This window comes from Zingiber officinale, chromosome 11A (assembly GCF_018446385.1).
Source record: "Zingiber officinale cultivar Zhangliang chromosome 11A, Zo_v1.1, whole genome shotgun sequence".
Taxonomy (NCBI): Eukaryota; Viridiplantae; Streptophyta; class Magnoliopsida; order Zingiberales; family Zingiberaceae; genus Zingiber; species Zingiber officinale.
In genome coordinates, this window is record NC_056006.1 from 11,704,195 (window position 1) to 11,723,849 (window position 19,655).

At 36.1% G+C, this 19,655-nt stretch overlaps 3 protein-coding genes across 3 annotated transcripts; all 3 read left to right on the forward strand.

Moving 5' to 3' along the window:
• Positions 1-2,830: 2,830 nt before the first annotated feature.
• Positions 2,831-5,350, forward strand: LOC122032357. The gene is made up of 4 exons (XM_042591640.1): positions 2,831-2,987; positions 3,127-3,215; positions 4,986-5,137; positions 5,217-5,350. The coding sequence occupies exons 1-3, from the start codon at positions 2,949-2,951 to the stop codon at positions 5,134-5,136; spliced, it is 279 nt and encodes a 92-aa protein (XP_042447574.1). The 5' UTR covers positions 2,831-2,948; the 3' UTR covers position 5,137; positions 5,217-5,350.
• Positions 5,351-6,009: 659 nt separating this feature from the next.
• Positions 6,010-6,711, forward strand: LOC122032935 (F-box protein GID2-like). The gene has a single exon (XM_042592249.1). It carries the CDS (start codon positions 6,077-6,079, stop codon positions 6,611-6,613), a length of 537 nt encoding a protein of 178 aa, XP_042448183.1. The 5' UTR covers positions 6,010-6,076; the 3' UTR covers positions 6,614-6,711.
• A 7,446-nt stretch (positions 6,712-14,157) lies between these two features.
• On the forward strand, positions 14,158-18,087 carry LOC122032778 (RNA pseudouridine synthase 4, mitochondrial-like). The gene is made up of 10 exons (XM_042592088.1): positions 14,158-14,543; positions 14,634-14,708; positions 14,785-14,925; positions 15,010-15,057; positions 15,134-15,214; positions 16,101-16,214; positions 16,335-16,436; positions 16,841-16,952; positions 17,499-17,545; positions 17,609-18,087. Exons 1-10 carry the CDS (start codon positions 14,214-14,216, stop codon positions 17,960-17,962), a joined length of 1,404 nt encoding a protein of 467 aa, XP_042448022.1. The 5' UTR covers positions 14,158-14,213; the 3' UTR covers positions 17,963-18,087.
• Positions 18,088-19,655: the final 1,568 nt, after the last annotated feature.

Consider the following 19,655-nt stretch of genomic DNA (forward strand, 5'->3'; position numbering starts at 1 on the left):
TGTTCAGTAGTTAATTAATAGAGGATTTGTTCTGTTGTTGTATTGGATTGATTCTTGGAAGGAATTGAATCTTTGCTAGGGTTGATTTAAATTGAACAATGTTTGGCTGAGGGATAGGCATCTGATCGCTGTTCGCACATCAGGGTAAGTGTGTTTCTTCTGATCTGTTATTGATATGTTTTGTTAGGATTGCTAATGGCTATTAGATTTTGTCTAATTTAGATTACATAGAAGCATGTGGAAGGACTATGTCGATTAAGGATTATTGGAGTTTTTGGATGGTGTAATGAGTTTTGATTAGTAGTTAATTTGTGGGAATTAAAGAATTAATCTGTGGAGTAAGGATGGAATTATCAACTAATTGGGTTTGGATTAAGTGGAATTAAATAGGATTATCTAATCGAATTAGGATTGAGTTTTGAATTTAACAAGTTGTCGTATACGTGATTAGCTAAACTGTATATCATGTGATTTGCAGGGCGTTAGTTCGAGACGAGCGTCTCAACGGGGGATTGTTTAGCTCGATCTACATTTAAGGCGGGTACTTCTTGTCTTATCTCTTTAGTACATTGATCTTAGCGCATGAGTTATATTTTTAGATAGCTCCTATATTTATCTTGACTCCACTCATATTTTTCTAGCGTTTGATACTTCCACTCAATCTTTGAGCTACTCGTTTCTGTATCTATACAGTCTCTCGTTGCTATTCATGATATGTAGCAGATACCGGACACCAGATGCTAGTTACTAGATATTGGATATATAGATACTAGATACCATGTTTACTTGCTTAGACTGCTATTTATTCATGTTTCTTATTGAGCATGCTGGCTTCATGTAGCATACCTGTTTCTGTTTATATATATATGATGACTACTGCATTGTTTGCATCATGTCATTGCATGCATTGCCGGCGACTTTGGCTCCCTTGTGGTTGAGATGGTCGTTGGCCTGGGCCACACGCTCGACCACTCATGGGTAGTGGTAGCTGGAGCGTGCCGCTTGTCCTGTCGTGCCCCCCACTCGCACACTCATGGGTAGTGATAGCTGGAGTCGCGGGCAGGAGGGACCCTCGTCGCAGACGTAGCTATTCAGCTACTATGCACCTGTCCATCCGGTCACTCGAGAGTAGTGGCGGCCTTTGGGTGGTACAGTTGTCATCGATCCGGCCTCTCGACCATACAAGGGTCATGGTGCAGAGAGGTGGGCGGGGTGACCATTCGTGCATACGATGTTATTATTATATTCGTTGGTTGCTTGTTTATGCTGCTGTTATTTATGCTATTATTGCTAGTTTATGGTGCTGTTGTTTATGTTGTTATGCTTACATATGTTGAGATATACATCAGTTGTATGTGTGTTTAGACACTGACTCACTTATTGGTATTATGTATATACCTCACATGTTATCCTTGTAGTATGAGCAGTATGGTAGCAGATCTTTGCTACTTGTGACCTGTTACTAGCCTAGGATATGGTTTCAGATTGGACACTTATTATGATATCACTGTAGTATCTGCTATTTCCATATGAGACTGTATACCTTTGTATCTCTAGTTCTTTACTATACTCATGTACTATCAGTCTATTACCTGCTGAGTCTTTATACTCACCACCCCGTATATTGGTAATTTCACTAGGTAGCAGGTAAATGATTATGGAGTCGCCTGGAGACCCTGTCCGCCAGTCCCACATCACACTCGAGGATGATATTATGTTTTTTTTGTATACCGTACGTTGTGTTTTGGTTTTGTTTCTTGTTCTTGTATTTGTGTATCTTGTATTGGGTTTGATATTATTGTGTCAAGCCGAGCCGGCTCGCAGTTAGTTGATTTGTATTTTGTGATCGTTGTTTGTGATTTCTGCTGTGTTGGTTTCTAGTACAGCCGTGTGAGTTGATTAATATATTTATATAACTGTGTGGTTGTGTTTATTTCTGTTTCAGCCAAGTGGCCTGATTATATAACTGTGTGGTTGTGTAAATATATTCCAACCGTATGTGGCTGATGTATTTTGTATGTATGTATGTCTCAGATTGTCACCGATACAGGGGAGATGCTGTCGAAATTTTTCGGTAGGAACTCCTTTGGGGGCGTGATAATTTCTGTTTCTTTTCCGTTTACTGCTTTAATTACTTTACTGTTTTATTTACTATTGCACTAATTGAGTTGAAAGAACGAGGAGGGTATAGTTTATTTTTGTTTTAAGCAATTCACCCCCCCTCTTGCCAGCCTCCGCTTCACCTATAATCATAAAAACTAGAAGAACCCATAAGATTTGGTTTCACTTCATTCGGAACTCTCTAAGTCTATCAACTGATTTTGATCGAATGAACCTATATTGATTTTATTTAGGTTCATTCGGCTATAGTTTCAAAAAAATCACTGCTCTTAATATATTGCGTCAAATTGATATTTGATAGTACTTTTATAATCAAGAGAAATAGACGAATACATAAGAATTGATTCATGTCATCCCGAGGTCTTTAGGTTGGTCGAAACTGATTGATAGATTTTTTTTTAAATAGAATAAAATTAATTCGATAGGAAAATAAATTAATCGACTGATTTATTTTTTTAGTCGAATTTATTTGAGGATGAAGGTAAAATAGAAAATAGGTATATTGTTTGGTAATTTTAAAATTACGTTGTGATTTAGATTTTTTGGAAAGTTATCTATTAGGTTTCAGTAAAAGCTGAATAAAATATGAATTGTCTTTTTTTTATTACAATTCTAATAATTACTTGCTGACTAGAAAGAAACGGCTTATCCAATACGCCCGCGTCATATTCCTTTGTGATTCGACGAATTATCCACCGTTGGTTTACCATCCAACGGCATCAGTGAACTCCTGGGTCATATTTTTTTCTCCACGGCTCTCCAGTCTCTCCGTCCCTCTCTAGTTCACCAGCTTTCCCTTTCAGTGCGCTCTCGCCTCGCCCGCTTCCATGGCTTCCTCCACCTTGAATCGCTGGGTGAGGCCCGAGGTATGTGATCTTTCCTTTCACAGATCTTTGCAGGTCTCTCTCCCTTGTGGCTTCTTCTCATCGCGTCGCTTGCAGATGTTTTTGTGCGTTTTTTTTTAAATTTTTGTATCGGTGCTGTCGATCTTTTCGTTGTGATCAGGTGCTCCCTCTCTTTGCTGCGGTCGGTGTAGCGGTGGGGATCTGCGGATTCCAGCTTGTTCGCAACATATGCATCAACCCGGAAGTGAGGTACTTTGTAGATCTGAACTTCTAGTCCAGTTTATCTTGATGGAATTGAATTTTCCAACCTCTGGATCGACATAGGGTTAATACTCATGAATCAATTGTAGCCTATACGAGCAAAGAAATTTGAGGAAAAAACGGCATATAAAAATTCTTTAGGCGAAAGGGAAAAGGAATTAATGCTTGCCGAAGGTTGATGATCACAAACAGAAGAATCTTTGTCCCAAAAGAGGAATATATGAACCCAACATAATTTAAGAAAAGTATTAGAAATTAAGAAGAAATAGATTGAGAATAATCAGCGTTTTCATAAATACTTGTGTGAAATTTCAGATAAATTTTGGGTTGAACTTCTGTGGCATTTATTGCTTGTAGATGAAACTTGGTCGTCATTGATTTCATGCAGGAACATAAATGAGTAATCTCAAGATTCTCCACTGGTAAATAGTTGCGATTTATGCAAATCCTTGCATGGAAGGTTGATTTTAATATAAATTACGAACTAAAACTAATCCATTTTAGGAGCTCAAAAGATGAATAGTGCACAATACTGTTAATTCTTGTATTTCCTATTTATTTTTCTTGAATTTTTGAAATGTATCATTGCATGTTTCTTCTTCCCATAATTTTGAAAAACTTGCATTCGTTAATACGTATGACTCTAGTAGCTGTTTCACACTAGTTTCTCCCTGACTAGAATTTGTTGCTTGTTTTCTGTAGAAAGGAAAGGCTGTTTTTAGTTTTTTTTACAATGTTTCCTTGTATAGATGTTTTTGTATAGAGAGTTCAAGACGTCTCATGAATATCATTTATATTAATAGAACTCACATCTGACTTTATGTATATTTCACTCCTTACAACAAGTTGCTAAATCTCATGTGCTAAAAGATTGCAAATGTAATGTTAGTTCAAACTAAATGCTTTTATTGGTCAGTTATGTTCTTTTGAGGATTATCTTTCCGATGAAGGCAGTTGTTTTCCTTCCACAGATCATTAACGCAGTATGATGGTCCTGAAACTATGGTACTTTGGGGATTTTGGAAGAAATGGGACTTGCTTGTAGTAACATCATGATACACCGAAGTGTAGGATTTAACTTGCACCTTAGTTTCTACGACATCTGACTGTTAGAAATCTCTAAAGCATGAATTGTTCTCTGTACATGAATCTAAATAACTCATATAATTCTACACAGGATCTTTTCATCGATATGTAGCAAAATCGTGAAAACAGATAAATGCGGAAGCAAAATAAACTGTAAATCCGAACCTGAATCGAGGTTCTAAGCCATGATCTTGAAGTTGCCGAATCAACCCAATGATCAATAAGCAAACCAAAAGCGAGCTTGATCTTCCGTAGGGGTTAAGGTGAGCGTATCTCTTTTCCGGATGGAATGAAAAGGAGAGTCAAGATTCTCATAACCCTGTATATAATTTTAGACCTTGAATCTGTTATTAGCCCAACAACAATAATAGAAAAGTGAGTTAACGGATTTCTACCCATAATATCCACATCCAATAAACCAAACCCATAATGAATACATCCATTCGATCATTTGTTAGGTCTATCTGTAATGATGAGTTCATATGTTACAAAATAACATGTAACCCTACGGAATGGAGAAACAAAATCCAACACTGATTTGATAGTCCTGCTTCTAGATGTGAATAGTTTCTCTTTCTTGATCTGTTGGTAGCTGATGAGAACAGTAGATTCATCTTCAGCTTCAGTTTTTATTTCACATGTACTAATGAATGTGCTATTGTTGACCTGCAGGGTTAACAAGGAAGGAAGAACAGCTGGAGTTCTGGAGAACTATGCCGAAGGAGAAAGATACGCAGAGCATGGTCTTCGTAAACTTGTGCGCAAAAGGGCCCCTGAGATCATGCCCAAACTTAACAGTTTCTTCACTAATCCATCCAAATGAGGTATGCCAGAGAAAGCAGCTTGGAATGTCAATACAACTCTAGTTATGCAAACTTGATGCTTGTTGTTGTGGCTTTGAAGGCTATGGTTGGGTCATCTATCTATCTTTCCTTAGTTGTCCGCAAGCACTGTGTATTTTCACATGGTTCTTCAGAACTTCTTGGATCTTAGCATCAATCTTGTACTTAATGGTGCGAAGTTTTTCTTTTGATTTATATTCCATCTCGTCTGGGCCTACAAAGATTGCTCCAGCGATCAGCCTTCTGGTGCATCGCCGCGGAGACTCCACACTAAGTCCTTCAGCCTGCCAGGTTCGCAGCTAGCATGGAGTCCACTTAGGCTCTTGCAAGGCTGAAGATTTCCTTAGTGCTCATCCGACCCATAGTGTATGTAGTTCTAAGAGGAGCCAATCCATGTGTGAAATGACTCTTAATTTATAAATAATTAATTTATTTTTTGTTACCGGATGATTTTGTGATGAAAACAATCTCTTACCATGGAAGATAAAATTACGTATAATAGATTTAAATCTGATCGGACTCTTATTTCAAATCTCGTATCTATGGGAGTTTTGTGTTTCGAGTTATTTTTTATTCCTTCCTTATCAAAATAATACATTTTTGTTTTTTATCAAATAAAAATTAATTCTAATAACTCTCTTATTCTAAATACAATAGTGCAATTTGAACTAATATAAAAAAATATGATTATAAATTTAAGGAGTAATCTGAATAATGTATAATTTTATTTTAAAATTGCAAAATGTATTCTGACAACTATTGACAAGGTAAATTCAATTTGTCAGTGTATAAGTAATTTAACATATATTTGGTATCGAAATGTAAAAGGGCCGAACAGAGCCAATAATATCGTATCCTTATCAAAAGAATAGTACGATCGGAGGAGAGAAGAAGGCAGAGGAATCGACCGAGGGAAGGACGATGAAGAGATCCGCGACCGACGGATCAGCGGACGACGGGAAGCAAAAGCGGCTCAGATCAGCCGGAGGAGAGGCGGATCGGGATCGGGATCGGGATAGGGCCGTTCCGGTGCCGGAGCTTGGCGAGGACCTGGTGCTCGAGGTGCTCAAGCGGGCGGACGCGCATACGGTGGGGAGGGCGGCGTGCGTGTGCCGGATCTGGAGGCGTCTCGCGGAGGACGATCGGCTCTGGGAGGCGGTGTGCACCCGCGACTGGGTCAGTCTCCCCTACAGCGAGATGCAGCTCCGCTCCGTAGTGCTCGGCCTCGGCGGCTTCCGCCGCCTCCACTCTCTCTTCATCCTTCCTCTCCTAGGGCATCGCCCAGCGGCCGCTTCCCCTTCTCTCGCCCCACCTTCTGCGTCGCCCATATCCCGCCGGCCTAATTCGCGAACGGGCAAGGATGAGGTCCAGCTCTCGCTGGCTCTCCTCTCCCTCAACTTCTTCGGAAAGCTAAATTCTAAAGGCAACCGAGGCGGCGGCGGCGGCCGAGGTAGCTGAATTCGCTCCAATCCCCTTCTAAAAATCTGTTTTTTATGGCTTTTTAATGTTACGACTGGATCTTTAATTTATCAAGTTCTTCTAATTGTTGCGTTTAATCGTTCCTACTCATCTCGCCGTTGTTTTTGTCTCACTGTTCAAATATCATCGCCCAAAAACTGGTTGCAAATTGTTGATGAGAATTCCTGGAACTCGAGGAATCGTTGAGAGAAGATAAAGGTCAGTGGATGTGCGAAGAGGAAGGAAACGTGAGAAGAAAAAAAAAGGTTTTTTTTCCTTCTTTCTTTATTCGTTGCAGTTGCAGTGTTGCAGAGTGGTGGTCCGGACAGGGGGGTTTGCAGTGGCATTGCGTGGTTGGGTTGTAGTGCTTGCTGAGGACAAAACAGGTCGACACAAACGACAAACACTTGGTAGCTTGCATTGCGAGTCCAATGTATTTAGGTAAAAAATCTTTTTGGTTTTTTTTAATATTGAAGGATGATGAATAAGTTGGAGCAGCGTTGGTTAATCTTATTAGGGGTTGTTCTTATTTGATAAGATAGATCTGATCATGTCAAGTTAAGTTGAACCTATTTTAAAGTTGAACCTAAAATGAATCTGATATTGTAAATAAAGTGGATCCTTTAGTCGGGTTAAAGTCTAGGAAATCAGTTGATATGATAGCTAAAATCAAGAAGGGGTCAAAGTTAGGGTGTATGTGGATAGGCGAATCATTCTCATCAAGACTCAACTCCTCACTTAGCTAATGCAAGTCTTAGTATACAGTCGGTCGGATACAGAGTCGGTCAGACTTAAGAGACTTAGTTTCTGGCTCTTTATTACAAGTTTCTCAGTATACACCCGGTTGGACTCAGAGTCGGTCAAGTTTAAGGGATTTAGCTCCTCAGCTCTCTAATGCAAGTCTCAGTATACACTCGATCAGACTTAGAGCCAGTCGGGCTTATAAGACTTAGCTCCTCAGCTCTCCAATGCAAGTCTCAGTACACAATCAGTCAGACACAGAACTAGTCGGGTTTAAGGAACTTAGCTCCTCAACTCTCCAATACAAGTTTCTTAGTATACATATGATCGGGCTCAGAGTTGGTCGAGCGTAAGGGACTAGCTTCTCAGCTCTCCAATATAAGTTTCTCAATACATAGTCGGTCGACCCCAGCGCCGATCAAATTTACGGGGCTTAGTTCTCCACTTCTCATATGCAAGTCTCACAACATATAGTCGGTCCACTACAAGGCATGTCGAACTGCCTCCAGGAGACAACATTGTCAGAAAATTATAACAATCTGTCAGAGAATATTTCGTTACCGGGGCATATGCAATGGAACCTTCCTCTGGGATGGTCGTACAACTTCCATTAGTTGATGTTACTTGACACATTCTGACATCAGACATTCTCAATTATCGTCTCATTAATACGAAGGTTATGAAAATCCATATGCATGTAACAAAACCTTCCTCGAAGGATGGTCGAATATCTTCTGTTACTTGACATATTTTGATACCATACATTCTTTTATGTCTCATTATTACATAAGTTATGAGTGTCAGTACAAAAAGGAGTCCTCTTCGTTGGCCATGCACGTTTTTTAGGGAATACGCATCTACGCCACTATTCATCTTCTTCTTCGTTTTTTGCTCGGCTATTGTATTGACTTGAGCGTCAGAGTGCTTGTGCTAGGGGCCCCCTCCCTAGTTCTCGCCCTAACGTTTTTCTTTGTTCTCTTTGCAGTGTGCGTAGGAAGGAGTGTCATGTGTCATTTTTTCCTCCATCTGAGAGTCTTCTCCTAGTTAGGGATGACAATTTTCCCCACGGGTTTAGGGCCCCGCAAGGAAAACCCGAAATGGGGATGGGGATTACCAATTTTTCTGGGATGGGGTGGGTTCAGGGCGGGTATGGGAATACTATCCTCATCCCCGAACCCGCCCCAAATATTATTATTATTATTAATAAATAATAATATGATTTTTTTAAAAAATATTAATAATAGTGTTAATATTAATATTAAAATTTTTGAAAATATTATTAATAATTATATTATTATTATTGATATTAATATTAAAATTATCATTAATAATAATTATTAAATAATAATAATAATATAAATTAAATTTGGGAATGAGACGGGGATGGGGATTTGATCCGAGTGGGTTTGGGTTCGGGGAATCCCCGAACCCGAAAAAATAAGAACGGGGCGGGGATGGGAATGGCAAACCCGCCCCCGCCCCGCCCCATTGTCATCCCTACTCCTAGTCAACAACAGAGTCATCTGTTTAGCACGTCATCTTCATTAATTTTAGACAGGATCAAAATCAAACTATTGAAATGATTGTTTAAAGTTGATTTTATTATTATTTTTTTATGAGTTTCAGTTTGATTTAAGTTTGATACATTTAGATATTATCGAATTCTAAATTTAAATTTATTAGATTATTTTAAAAAAATTATAATTTTAAATTAGATAATATTAACTCGTTTATTCTTTTTGAAAATCTCGTTTATTTAGTATATTGATTAAAATTTTATTTATGAATAGAATTTATAAATTTTATTTGTGAATATTGAGAATTGGAATTTATGAATATGAACATTAATAAATTGAATATGCATATATTAAAATTGATTATTTTTTATTTAAATGTATTTATTTAATTAACTATATATATATTCAACGAATATAAATAAATTTTTATCAAATAAAATATAAATAAATATACTATAAAATTTTCACATGAATTGATTTATAGTCTTAAATTTTATATTATATTATAATATTTTTAATGAAAAATATTAAAATTATTATATTGAACTTGGTATATCAAAATGCTATAATATTATTAGAATAATAATATTTTGAGAATGAAAAAAAAAAACGAGACACCTTTATAATATTGAATGATAATAAATTAAGAGGTGTTTTAAAAAAATAAATTATTTTATTTTATTGTTGAGTAAAAGCATTAATATATTTTATGAGAACACCATAATACAAAATAAGTGACATTAGACTTAAAATATATTCATTTGTCATAGAAATCAGTATTATTAAGATGCTTTGAGTTAAAATAATTGACACTAAATAAAAAGGATGTTTTTTTATTATCGTCATTATTAAAAGAGTATTTTAATTGAAAAAATAATATTTTATTTATAATTTTCAATCTAAAATATTTTTTATTCACATTTGGTTAAATTATAGAAATATAAATTGTCAATTTAATCTTTAGTTAAAATAACTAGTTAAATAAGTTGAAGTTTTGATCAAACAAACTAGTTCAATGAGTTCTAAGACACACAAGAGCCCTGGATTACGATGCAGCAGAAAGATTAATTATTATATAAGTATTTAATCTCTAGCTGATGTATTTATAGAATAATCATGAGATGCTGATGTTTTAGGATGTCTATGGTAAAAACATCTCAATTTACATGACCCATGAACAAATTCGGATCGATCGCCCATGTTTAACACTACCTGGTTCATCTGTTTTGAATCCACCGACTGAGGCGTACAAGGATATTTTGGTTAAAAAAAAAACTATAGGTGAGGTATTATTTTAATATTTTTTAAAGTAGGACATTTCCTTTTTATAATAATATTATGTCAAAATAATTTAATAATTCAAAAATAACATATTACAATTTCAAATATGAATATTTGTGAAATTATAAATTGCTTTATTTATATTTTATAAATTTTATATTTTAATTTATTTTAAATTTTATATTTTATATTAGAAAATCTTTACGTTCAGTTATTCTATATATTCTTTAAATTTAGATTTAATAGTACTTTTCTCAATTTAATAAATGAAACTTATTCTTTAAATATTAAAATATTATTTAATTTAGAAGAGATAAAAAATAATAAAAATAAATTATATAATGAAAAGTAGATATTATGGCATCTCCAATGTAAGATTTGTTAAACATTTATTGCATCTCGGGTTATGGTATAGTGGAAAGGCGTTCAGTTGTCACCTAAGCACCCACGATGACTTATGGGTTGTCTGTCGTGAGTGTTTCTTAATTTACCCTAGCGATATGTGGAAAACTTTCATGGGACCGGGTTGATTGTCTTAGGTTCGATATTACCCGATATGATTAATTATTTTTTTTGTCAAAGGTTTGTAAAAATTAAAAGACCACAATAAAAAAAAGATTTTATTGATGGTGTAGGTGAGGTTTAAAATTTTTAGTTCAAGAGTAATTTTTTAAATTCATTTTTTTTTCTCTTTAACGTGGAGCCAATAATTAATAATAAGATAATATTATATGTTTGCCCCTTCCAAAATATTTTAAAATGTATTATTTTATGAAATATTTAATTTTAATATTTTATTTCATTAATAATTATTTTTCCTTTTGGAAATAAATATATTCAAAATAAGTTAAAAATATACAATTGTCTCTAATTAAAATAAAAATCATAAGTTTATTAAATATTAAATGAAAATTATAAATTAAATTAAATTAAAAGTTATTAATTAATTAATTAATTATAAATAAATTAAATTAAAGATTATAATTAATTAAAATATTAAATGAAAATTATATAGAGATATTAAATAAAAAATAAAAAATAAAAATATGTGATTTGTAATATAGGACACATATATTACTTGTAATATATAATTTTATACTTGTACTGTAACATTGATGATCCGATCGATAAAATTTTTCTATTGAACATCAGGGTAAATCAGGAAGCATGATAGGTAGCCTAGGACCCTAGCATCTTTTGATTGTGCGCCTTATTAGGAGAAAAAATTTCTACAAATATACTATAGCTGAGGATCAAATCGTAAATGACTGAGTGACAACCTAAATATCCTACCATGACACCATAGCCCTAAGAACGTGTAATGTGGCATTGATGTAGCACATTGGGGAGTAAAAAAAAGCTCATTGAGAAATTTAACCATTAGAGATGCCCTCATATAAGAGAGAGAAAAAATAAAAAAAATAAAAAAAGAAGAAAATAATAAAAAAATATATATAATATAAAGTTTAGGATAAATGATGTAATGTGTAATGAAAAATAATTATCTAAATTTAAGTGGTGTTTGGTTCTTTCCTAGAAATCAGAATGAGAATGAGAATCATAGTATTATGGAATGAGAATGAGTCTTACTCTTAAAAAATAATGTTTAGTTAGTTGAATTTTTTTTATCGGAATGAACCTAAATTTTCTTTTTTACCTTTATAGAAAAATAAGAGAAAAAAATTAGATGTGAGAGAAAAATATGATAAAAGATAATGATGAAAGAGAAAATGTGATGAGAGAAAAAATGTGATGGGAAAAAAATAAAGAGAGAGAAAGTGTGATGAGAGAAAGTGAGAAAAGAGAATGTGATGGGAGAGAGCATGATAAGAGAAAATATGATAAGAGAAAAAATATGGTGGCAACACCTCATGTACTAGCCACTAGACCATGCCGAGGGGACGATAAGAGAGAAAGTATGATAAGAGAGAATGAAGAGATAGAAAGTATAATGAGAGAAAACGAGGAGAGAGAGAGTGTGTGTGATGGGAGCAATTAAGGAGAGAGAAAGTATGATGAGAGAGAAAGTGTGATGAGAAAAAAAGATGAAAAAAAGTGTGATGGGAGAGAAATCATAGTGGTACTAGGCGAGTACGCTCACCCGCAACACCCCTGCCAACTCGTCCCAAGACCAACATGGAAGAAGTAAATCACGGGTGATTAGTAGCCTTTGGAATAGTTACAAAAAGGTGGAACCGCCACCCTAGCGGCCCTCCAGGATTCCAGAGGGAGTAAATCACGGCTAATGCTGGGCAAGAGAGGTGACTGAGGGTTGCAGGAATTTTTGGCACAGCAGACCAGGATTTTAACCCCGTGTGCAACTGACGACCTTTGACCCCAGAACCTTAGCTGCAAGAATCAGGTACCTCTCCAGCTGATCCAGCCCGTGGGGGCTTTAGTAGCCTTTGGAATAGTAATTGAAGAGGATGAGGAGAAAGAAAGTATAATGATGAGAGGATGAAGAGAGAGAAAATGTGATGAGAGAAAATGAGGAGAGAGTGTGTGATGGGAGAGAGAAAATATGATAAGAGAGAAAATATGATAAAAAAAATAATAAAAGAAAGTGTGATGGGAGAGAAAAAAGTATGGTTAGAGAGGATGAGGAGAGAGAAAGTATGATGAGAGAGAATGAAGAGAGAAAGTGTGATGAGAGAAAATGAGTAGTGAGAGTCTATGTGGAATCGCCACATCAGTGGCCCCTCTAGTGCCGGTCCCATGGATATGGAGAGAAGTAAATGCAGGTATACAGTTGAAAGCGCATGGTAGAGATGTTAACTCCTAGCCGTGACACCCCGGGGATCGAACGCTGGACCTCTCGACCACAAAACCTTGTGCCCCCAATTGTGCTACACCCTAGGGATAAGGAGCGAGAGTGTATGATGGAAGAGATTGAGGAGAGAAAAAGTATGATAAGAGATAAAATGTGATGATAGAATGAGGAAAGAGAAAGTATGATGAGAGACAACAAGGAGAGAAAAAGTAATATGAAAAAAATTGAACAAATATATTAAATGTATTTTCGTCCAAAACTTAATTCTTATTTTTATTCTTATCAAAGCCCAGGGGAGGAGGTGAGTTTCATCAAAATCTAAGGGTGCGTTTGGTTTGTCCATTTTCATTTTCATTTTCTGAAAAACGCACGTTTTTCGTTTTTTAGAAAATGACTTTTCCGTATTTTTCGTTTTCTTAGAAAACACTTTCTCATTTTCTTAAAAATGAACGTGGAAAACACAAACCAAACGCGTTTTCCATTTTCTCAGAAAATGAAAACAGAAAATAGCGTGGAAAACACAAACCAAATGCCCCCTAAGTTTTTAGATTTCATTTCAAAATTTTAATTCCATTTCAATCAATCAAATACAAGATTTGGAAATAAATTTATTCACATCAATCAAATATAAAGGAGGAAGTGAGTAATCTATATTAAATTATAAAAATATTAATGACTGTTTAGAATGATCCCACATATTTTAAAATAGAATAGGGATATCATAATTGACATAATAATCAAATTTTCCACTAGGTTGGCCAAGAGTATCCTATCTTCCTGTCTTATATTTTGATTTTTGTTCCTCATAGTAATCATCAGCTTCTCCATCATAATAAACATAGACTCCAGGTTTTGTTTCTATCAGAACTGTTAGTATTTCTTCATCTTTGCCATTATATTTTGGTTGTTCCGGTGTTGGGGCAGCAGTATAATTGTTGAAACTTAGTAAAATTCTTCCGTCTATTATGATTTGACTATTTATCTCTACGGGTTACATTGGTATTAAAATTTGAGTTAGATTTATTACCAATGAGAGATATTTATCCTAATTCAGTCTCCACTTACGACGAATGAGATCAAACACTATATTTTTGCATCGTTTAAAATTTGACTTCAAAATCCCTGGCCAATTGTTTAATTTTAGTGGGCTTTAGGGTTGTTGTGGATTAATTATCCGGTTGAGACGTTTCGACCTGTGAGTGGTTGAGACTCTGCATCGTGACTGGGATCAAATAGGTGAAAATAAATATTCGTCTCGTCGTAGAGTGCCACCGAAGCCGCCTTTGCGCTCATGTTCGAACTCGTCCGCCTGTGGCGGCGGGGCTGCTCCACGGCGCCTTCGGTCCCCGCCAATCTCCTCTCTTCCGTTCTTTTGCGCTCATCGCACTCCGCGAGCGCTGCGTCTCCCACCACTGATGCGGACGAGCGTACGAGGCCGAAGAGGGAATGGCGCACCCTCCCCCCATTTGTGCCTCCTGTCGACGCCGCTGCGGTCGGGAAAGAGCTATCCGGCCTCCGACCTCCCGCCGCGACCGAATCCATGACGGCCTTGAAGTGGGTCCGCCGCTGCTGCCCGGACCTCCCGATGTCCCTTGTCCAGAAGCTCTTCCGGCTGAGACAGGTCGCCCGCCCTCCTCCTCCCGTTTGATCAAATGCCTAACTGAGTTCGTGATATTGTATTTCCCGGCTGAAAAAATTGCCTTTGTTGCAGGTCAGGAAAAGGGTGTCTTCTGAAATTGAACCTCTTAGTAATGCTGATCATCCTGAACAGGGCCGATTTAAAAGGGTCAGATTATTACCTTCTCAATTTGTATTCTGTTAGTTTTCATTGCTAAAGAATTCATTCTTTAACTTTTTTCAAGGTCTCAGCCAAAGAATCTATGATCCTCGGAGAAGTTATCCAAATAACTGTAACCTTGCAAAAGCTTACCAACGAGAGAAGTGGCAGGCTCAAGTATAATGATGTTGAAAATAGCTTTGTTCGTAGTCTTGAGCTATACAAGGTTCAATTTTTTTTTGTTGCTTTGATCTAGTGAGGTACTATTTTACTTCAAACTACTTGAATTGTATTATTATGAGACTTGCAGGATGAAGCTATTATTGTGATAAATAAACCTCCTGGTTTGCCTACACAGGTAGGTAATTTTGATTCTAAATTCCTAATCCTCAATGACGATTATGCTTAGTATGTCATATCCTTGTTTCATAAAGGGCGGTGTAGGAATTAAATATAGTGTGGATGAACTTGCTGCAAATTGCTTGGAATATGAGGGTTCTGAACCACCTAGACTGGTGAGTCTCAAATTGCTTAGAGTAAACTACTACTCAGATGACTGAACTTGGTTTACTTGTATAGATATTATCAAGAATACCAATCTCCTTAAAAATGTTAAGCACTTCGGTTCACTGTTTTATTTAAGTCATAGGGTACTTTGTCTATTTTTTTAATTCTAAATCAGGAAGTTATGTGATGCTTAAATAGTATATAAACATAGCAGTGAAATTCATTTATTCAAACGAGTCTGATATTTAACAGTCTTTCCTGAGCAAGGAATGATCTTAGAAAGGAACAAATGGAGTAAGGATCTGAAAGACAACAACTGGGTTATAGGTGAATAAAGAATGTTACTTCCAGGATATTCGTAGGAAAGCTTGCTGCTGGTGTTAAGTGATGCTGGATTAGAATTTTGAAGCATATGAGTTATTACAACAAACATGTGAAAACAAACTAAAGATCAAAATTGCAAATCTGATATTGATGTGGTTAAGTGTCGTGTCCCAGATTGACTAAATCCAGTATATCATTCTTCAGCATTTTATATCTTCATTCATACAAATAGTCAATGTTTTTGAACCTCCAATCCATGATTGTTAATACAGATCTTTACTTGCTATTATTTCTTCACTTGCATTTCTAGATAAGGGAAGATTGTTCTTGAGTCTAGTTGGTACATGCTCATTAGTCTTTTGTACATTGTGTTGTGCATTTTGTTCCATGTCACTTAATGCTTATTGTTTCAGTACAGTTAGATGTGTGTTTCTACAAAGTTGCAGAAATGCCCATATTGAGCACAAAAATAAGTTGTAAATACAGAATCAGTGATTTAATGCAACCTATTTTAATAATGCAACCATGCTTACAGGAGAGCTTTCAATTACTGCAATGTTCTCTATGCAGGTACATAGACTTGACAGAGATAGTAGCGGTGTTCTTGTCCTTGGTAGAACTCAAAGTAGCACAGCTGTTCTCCATTCTCTCTTCCGCGAGAAAACTTCTGGAGCATTGTCTAATGTAAGCAAACTTCCCTGATACATTCAAATAAAGGATGTCCATGGAAACAAATATTGGATTTTTGGTTTAGGTTTAATTCTAAGAGGAATTTCTAACCGAGCTTAACTTCTGTGCCTCAAGGATATCACTGGTACCCAAAGAGCAATCCAAAGGAAGTACTTGGCTCTTGTTATTGGAACTCCAAGACACCCACGGGGCTTGATATCTGCTTCACTAGCAAAGGTTAAATTGTAGATTAGAAAGTTTACTTGGCCTTTTCCATTATTGGCTAAAATTTTGAAAACAAACATAATAGATTTTTTGTTAAATTATTTTTAATATGGTTGTCTTGAATTATCAGTTGAGAATATGGGCATACCATAAAGACTAATGGTAATACCAGCATAAATGCCTTTGAAGACATTAAAATCCCAATTTCAAAACTTGATGAAATGATCATCTGCTTCTATCATATATTATTGTGATGCCTTTATAATATGGTGCTCGATAGAAGATGATGAAATGGCTTACTTGAAATTTAAATAGTAAATATATTTTTGTGAAACCTGTTTCATAAGCTCCTTGCTTTGTATTGTATGTTAAATAGATGCTAGTCTAGACAATCTTAGATCTTTGGTTTGTTTCAGATAGTACTGGAAGATGGCAAGTCAGAGAGGATAATCATTGCAGATAATAGAAGGTCCACATCTTCACTTCATGCTTTGACAGAGTATAAAATGATTGGCTCTTCAAGTCAAGGTAGAGATTGACTTTCCAAAACTTCTACAAGCTTATATTACCTTCCTTCTTACTTTAGTTACGATCTGGTATAGGTTATGTAAAATGGTTATGAATTCCATGCATGTACTTCATTGCTTGCATTAATGCATCGTAAAGTAAAATCGATTAAGAAGATTTATGTTTGATTGCCTGGTTGATGGAATACCTCAATGTGTATGAATAGATGGTACTTATTTCTAGGGAAATAGTTACTGAAGTCTCAATTATTTTCTTTAGAAGTGAACACATATAATCCGAGTCCTAAGCCCATAGTAGTGCTTGTTGTAAAAGTTTCTGTAGTTGAATGTAACCGATTGCCCTTTGATTTATTGTAGAAGAAGAGTAGCTTTAACTGAAGTGATGTATTCCATTTGAATAAAGCTGAAATTCTAATGACAAATAATGAAATGCTCTTGTGGAACTTATTTTCCTCTATATAGTGCCGAAGACATGGATGTTTCTCGTGTTCTCTGATCAAAGTATGTTTATGTTCCATCAATCATACTGTTACTCGCTTGTATGCAGGCTTTACATGGCTGGAGCTCTTTCCCCTAACTGGAAGAAAGCATCAGGTAGAGAGTTGTATGCTAAAAAATTGATATTTGTGAATGTAACTAATTCGTTGTTTGTCGTAGCTGCGCGTTCACTGTGCCGATATCTTAGGAACGCCCATAGTTGGAGATGACAAGTACGGGAGGCGAGAAAACATGAAGTTGGAACCCATTCACTTGCCTCAGTCAGTTACTAAGTCTGAAGATATCCCCAAAGAAAAGCTTCCATTTGGCCTCAATTTGAATGGTGGAAGCATCTCTGACAAATGGCCTCGAATGCATCTGCACTGCAAACAAATGGTGTTACCTAATGTTTCAATCGCATTGCAGCAGCTGCAATCTAAAGATCACGATTTCTCACAAGTCGAGAAGCTTAATCTAGTTGCTCCATTGCCACCACATATGCAAAAGAGTTGGGAAATTTTGAATTCGTTGTAACTTTTCCAGTTAAAGATGCATAAGTTATGAAGAATTTAGGATCTGAAAGAAAGAGAATTTGCTTCTTTAGACTAGCCAAGGATGTTTAGGTGGAATTCTTTCATCAATTACAGATGAAAATCAGTTCCAAAAAACAGAATGCTTTCAGCTTAGTTTCTGAAGCTAAGAGATTGGCAAACACTAGAAGGTAGATATAGACAGAAAGATTGGGAATTGCAATGTATTCATTGTTTTTGTATGAGCAATGGAGCTTGATATACATTTTTAGATTCCTCGAAACTCTTAAATAAAACTTTATATATGATTTTCACCTGGAGGAAAGTTAGCAATTAGATTAGTGGTGGATCGATGTGGCCACGGAAGGTATTGTTTTCGAAAGAAATTGCCACTGTTTTTCCACACCGTCATCCATCTATGTCCCACTGATTTTCCTCACCGTTGTCGGTCCATATTGTTATAGTTTTTTCCTAAGGGTATCAAGTTAGATGGGTCGAGTCAAGAATATTATAAAAAAATTTCAATCTCAATACAATTTGAAAATTCTAAACTTGAATTCGAATAATTGATCTAATTTTTTTATTATTTTTTTTATAAATTTTATATTTATCCCAATACTTCATCATTATCATAATCTTATATATATACAGGAGCTCTCGCCTACGGTGTTTTGGTGCGGTTTTGGTGTGGCAACGATAACCTGGACACCACGTCAAGCGAGTTAAAGCACAGAGGAAACAAGCCATGTCAAAACAAAAACATCTCATCGCCGTGGTGCTCAACTCTCCAAAAAAAAAAAAAAAAAACCTAGCAGTCTCGCCTGCAATCTCCCCGCGTTGCGATCTAGCCTCTCTCGTTCCGGTCAGCTTGTGAGATCTCCCTCCCTCGCCGTGCCTCTCTCGCCGCGATCAGCCCGCAAGATCTCCCTCCCTTGCTCGCCTCTCTCGCTAGAACCCTAGCTGCGGCCTCCCTCCCTCGATCGCTCGCCTCTCTCGTCGCGATCAGCCCGCGAGAGCCCTAGCTCCTCTCTCCCCGCGCCTGGGTTCCTCGCCTCCACGAAGTCGACGAAGCCTCACAGGCGCCCTTCCATCCCTACTCAGTTGCTGGTGGAAACGAGGTAATTTCCCAAAAATTATGCTGAAGCTTTCCTTAACTTGTTTTTTTGTACTTATGTTGTGGAACTATGATTTCATTAGATGATCTTTTCTTGATAACCCTTATTAATTTTCTACAATTGCTTGTTACCTATTATCCTTATGGAATTTTAAAAAATATATTAGAGTTTGGTACCTGGTTAATGGTATCATGAATTCTTTGTCGGATATACAAAAAAAAAAAAATATTAGATGACAATTGCTCACTATATTGTAGGATTGAGCTTAAGGTGCTATTTTGAGGATTTTGTTGATATTCCTCAATTGTTACATAGGTATTACCAGAAAACCTGTAAATTTGGGGAAATTAACTTGATCATAATTGTGGGGGGAAAAAAATGCTCATACGCTTGTAAATTTGGGGGAATTAACTTGATCTTTTCTGATTTGTCGTTCTCATTTTCCAAGGTATCTATTCTTTATTTCATTACAATTTGTACATTAATTGATCAAGATTAACTTCTTTATGTAAAACAAACATATATAGATGCTGAGATCATGACCATGCAACTTAAGTTTGTTGGAAACAATATCAAGTTTAG

Coding starts and splice junctions, on each gene's coding strand:
- LOC122032778 (XM_042592088.1), top strand. CDS start 14,214: ATGTTCGAACTCGTCCGCCTGTGGCGGCGGGGCTGCTCCACGGCGCCT. Junction 16,215..16,334: donor CTTCTGGAGCATTGTCTAAT/GTAAGCAAACTT, acceptor CTGTGCCTCAAG/GATATCACTGGTACCCAAAG. Junction 16,437..16,840: donor TATCTGCTTCACTAGCAAAG/GTTAAATTGTAG, acceptor GGTTTGTTTCAG/ATAGTACTGGAAGATGGCAA.
- LOC122032357 (XM_042591640.1), top strand. CDS start 2,949: ATGGCTTCCTCCACCTTGAATCGCTGGGTGAGGCCCGAG. Junction 2,988..3,126: donor ATCGCTGGGTGAGGCCCGAG/GTATGTGATCTT, acceptor CGTTGTGATCAG/GTGCTCCCTCTCTTTGCTGC. Junction 3,216..4,985: donor TGCATCAACCCGGAAGTGAG/GTACTTTGTAGA, acceptor GTTGACCTGCAG/GGTTAACAAGGAAGGAAGAA.
- LOC122032935 (XM_042592249.1), top strand. CDS start 6,077: ATGAAGAGATCCGCGACCGACGGATCAGCGGACGACGGGAAGCAAAAG.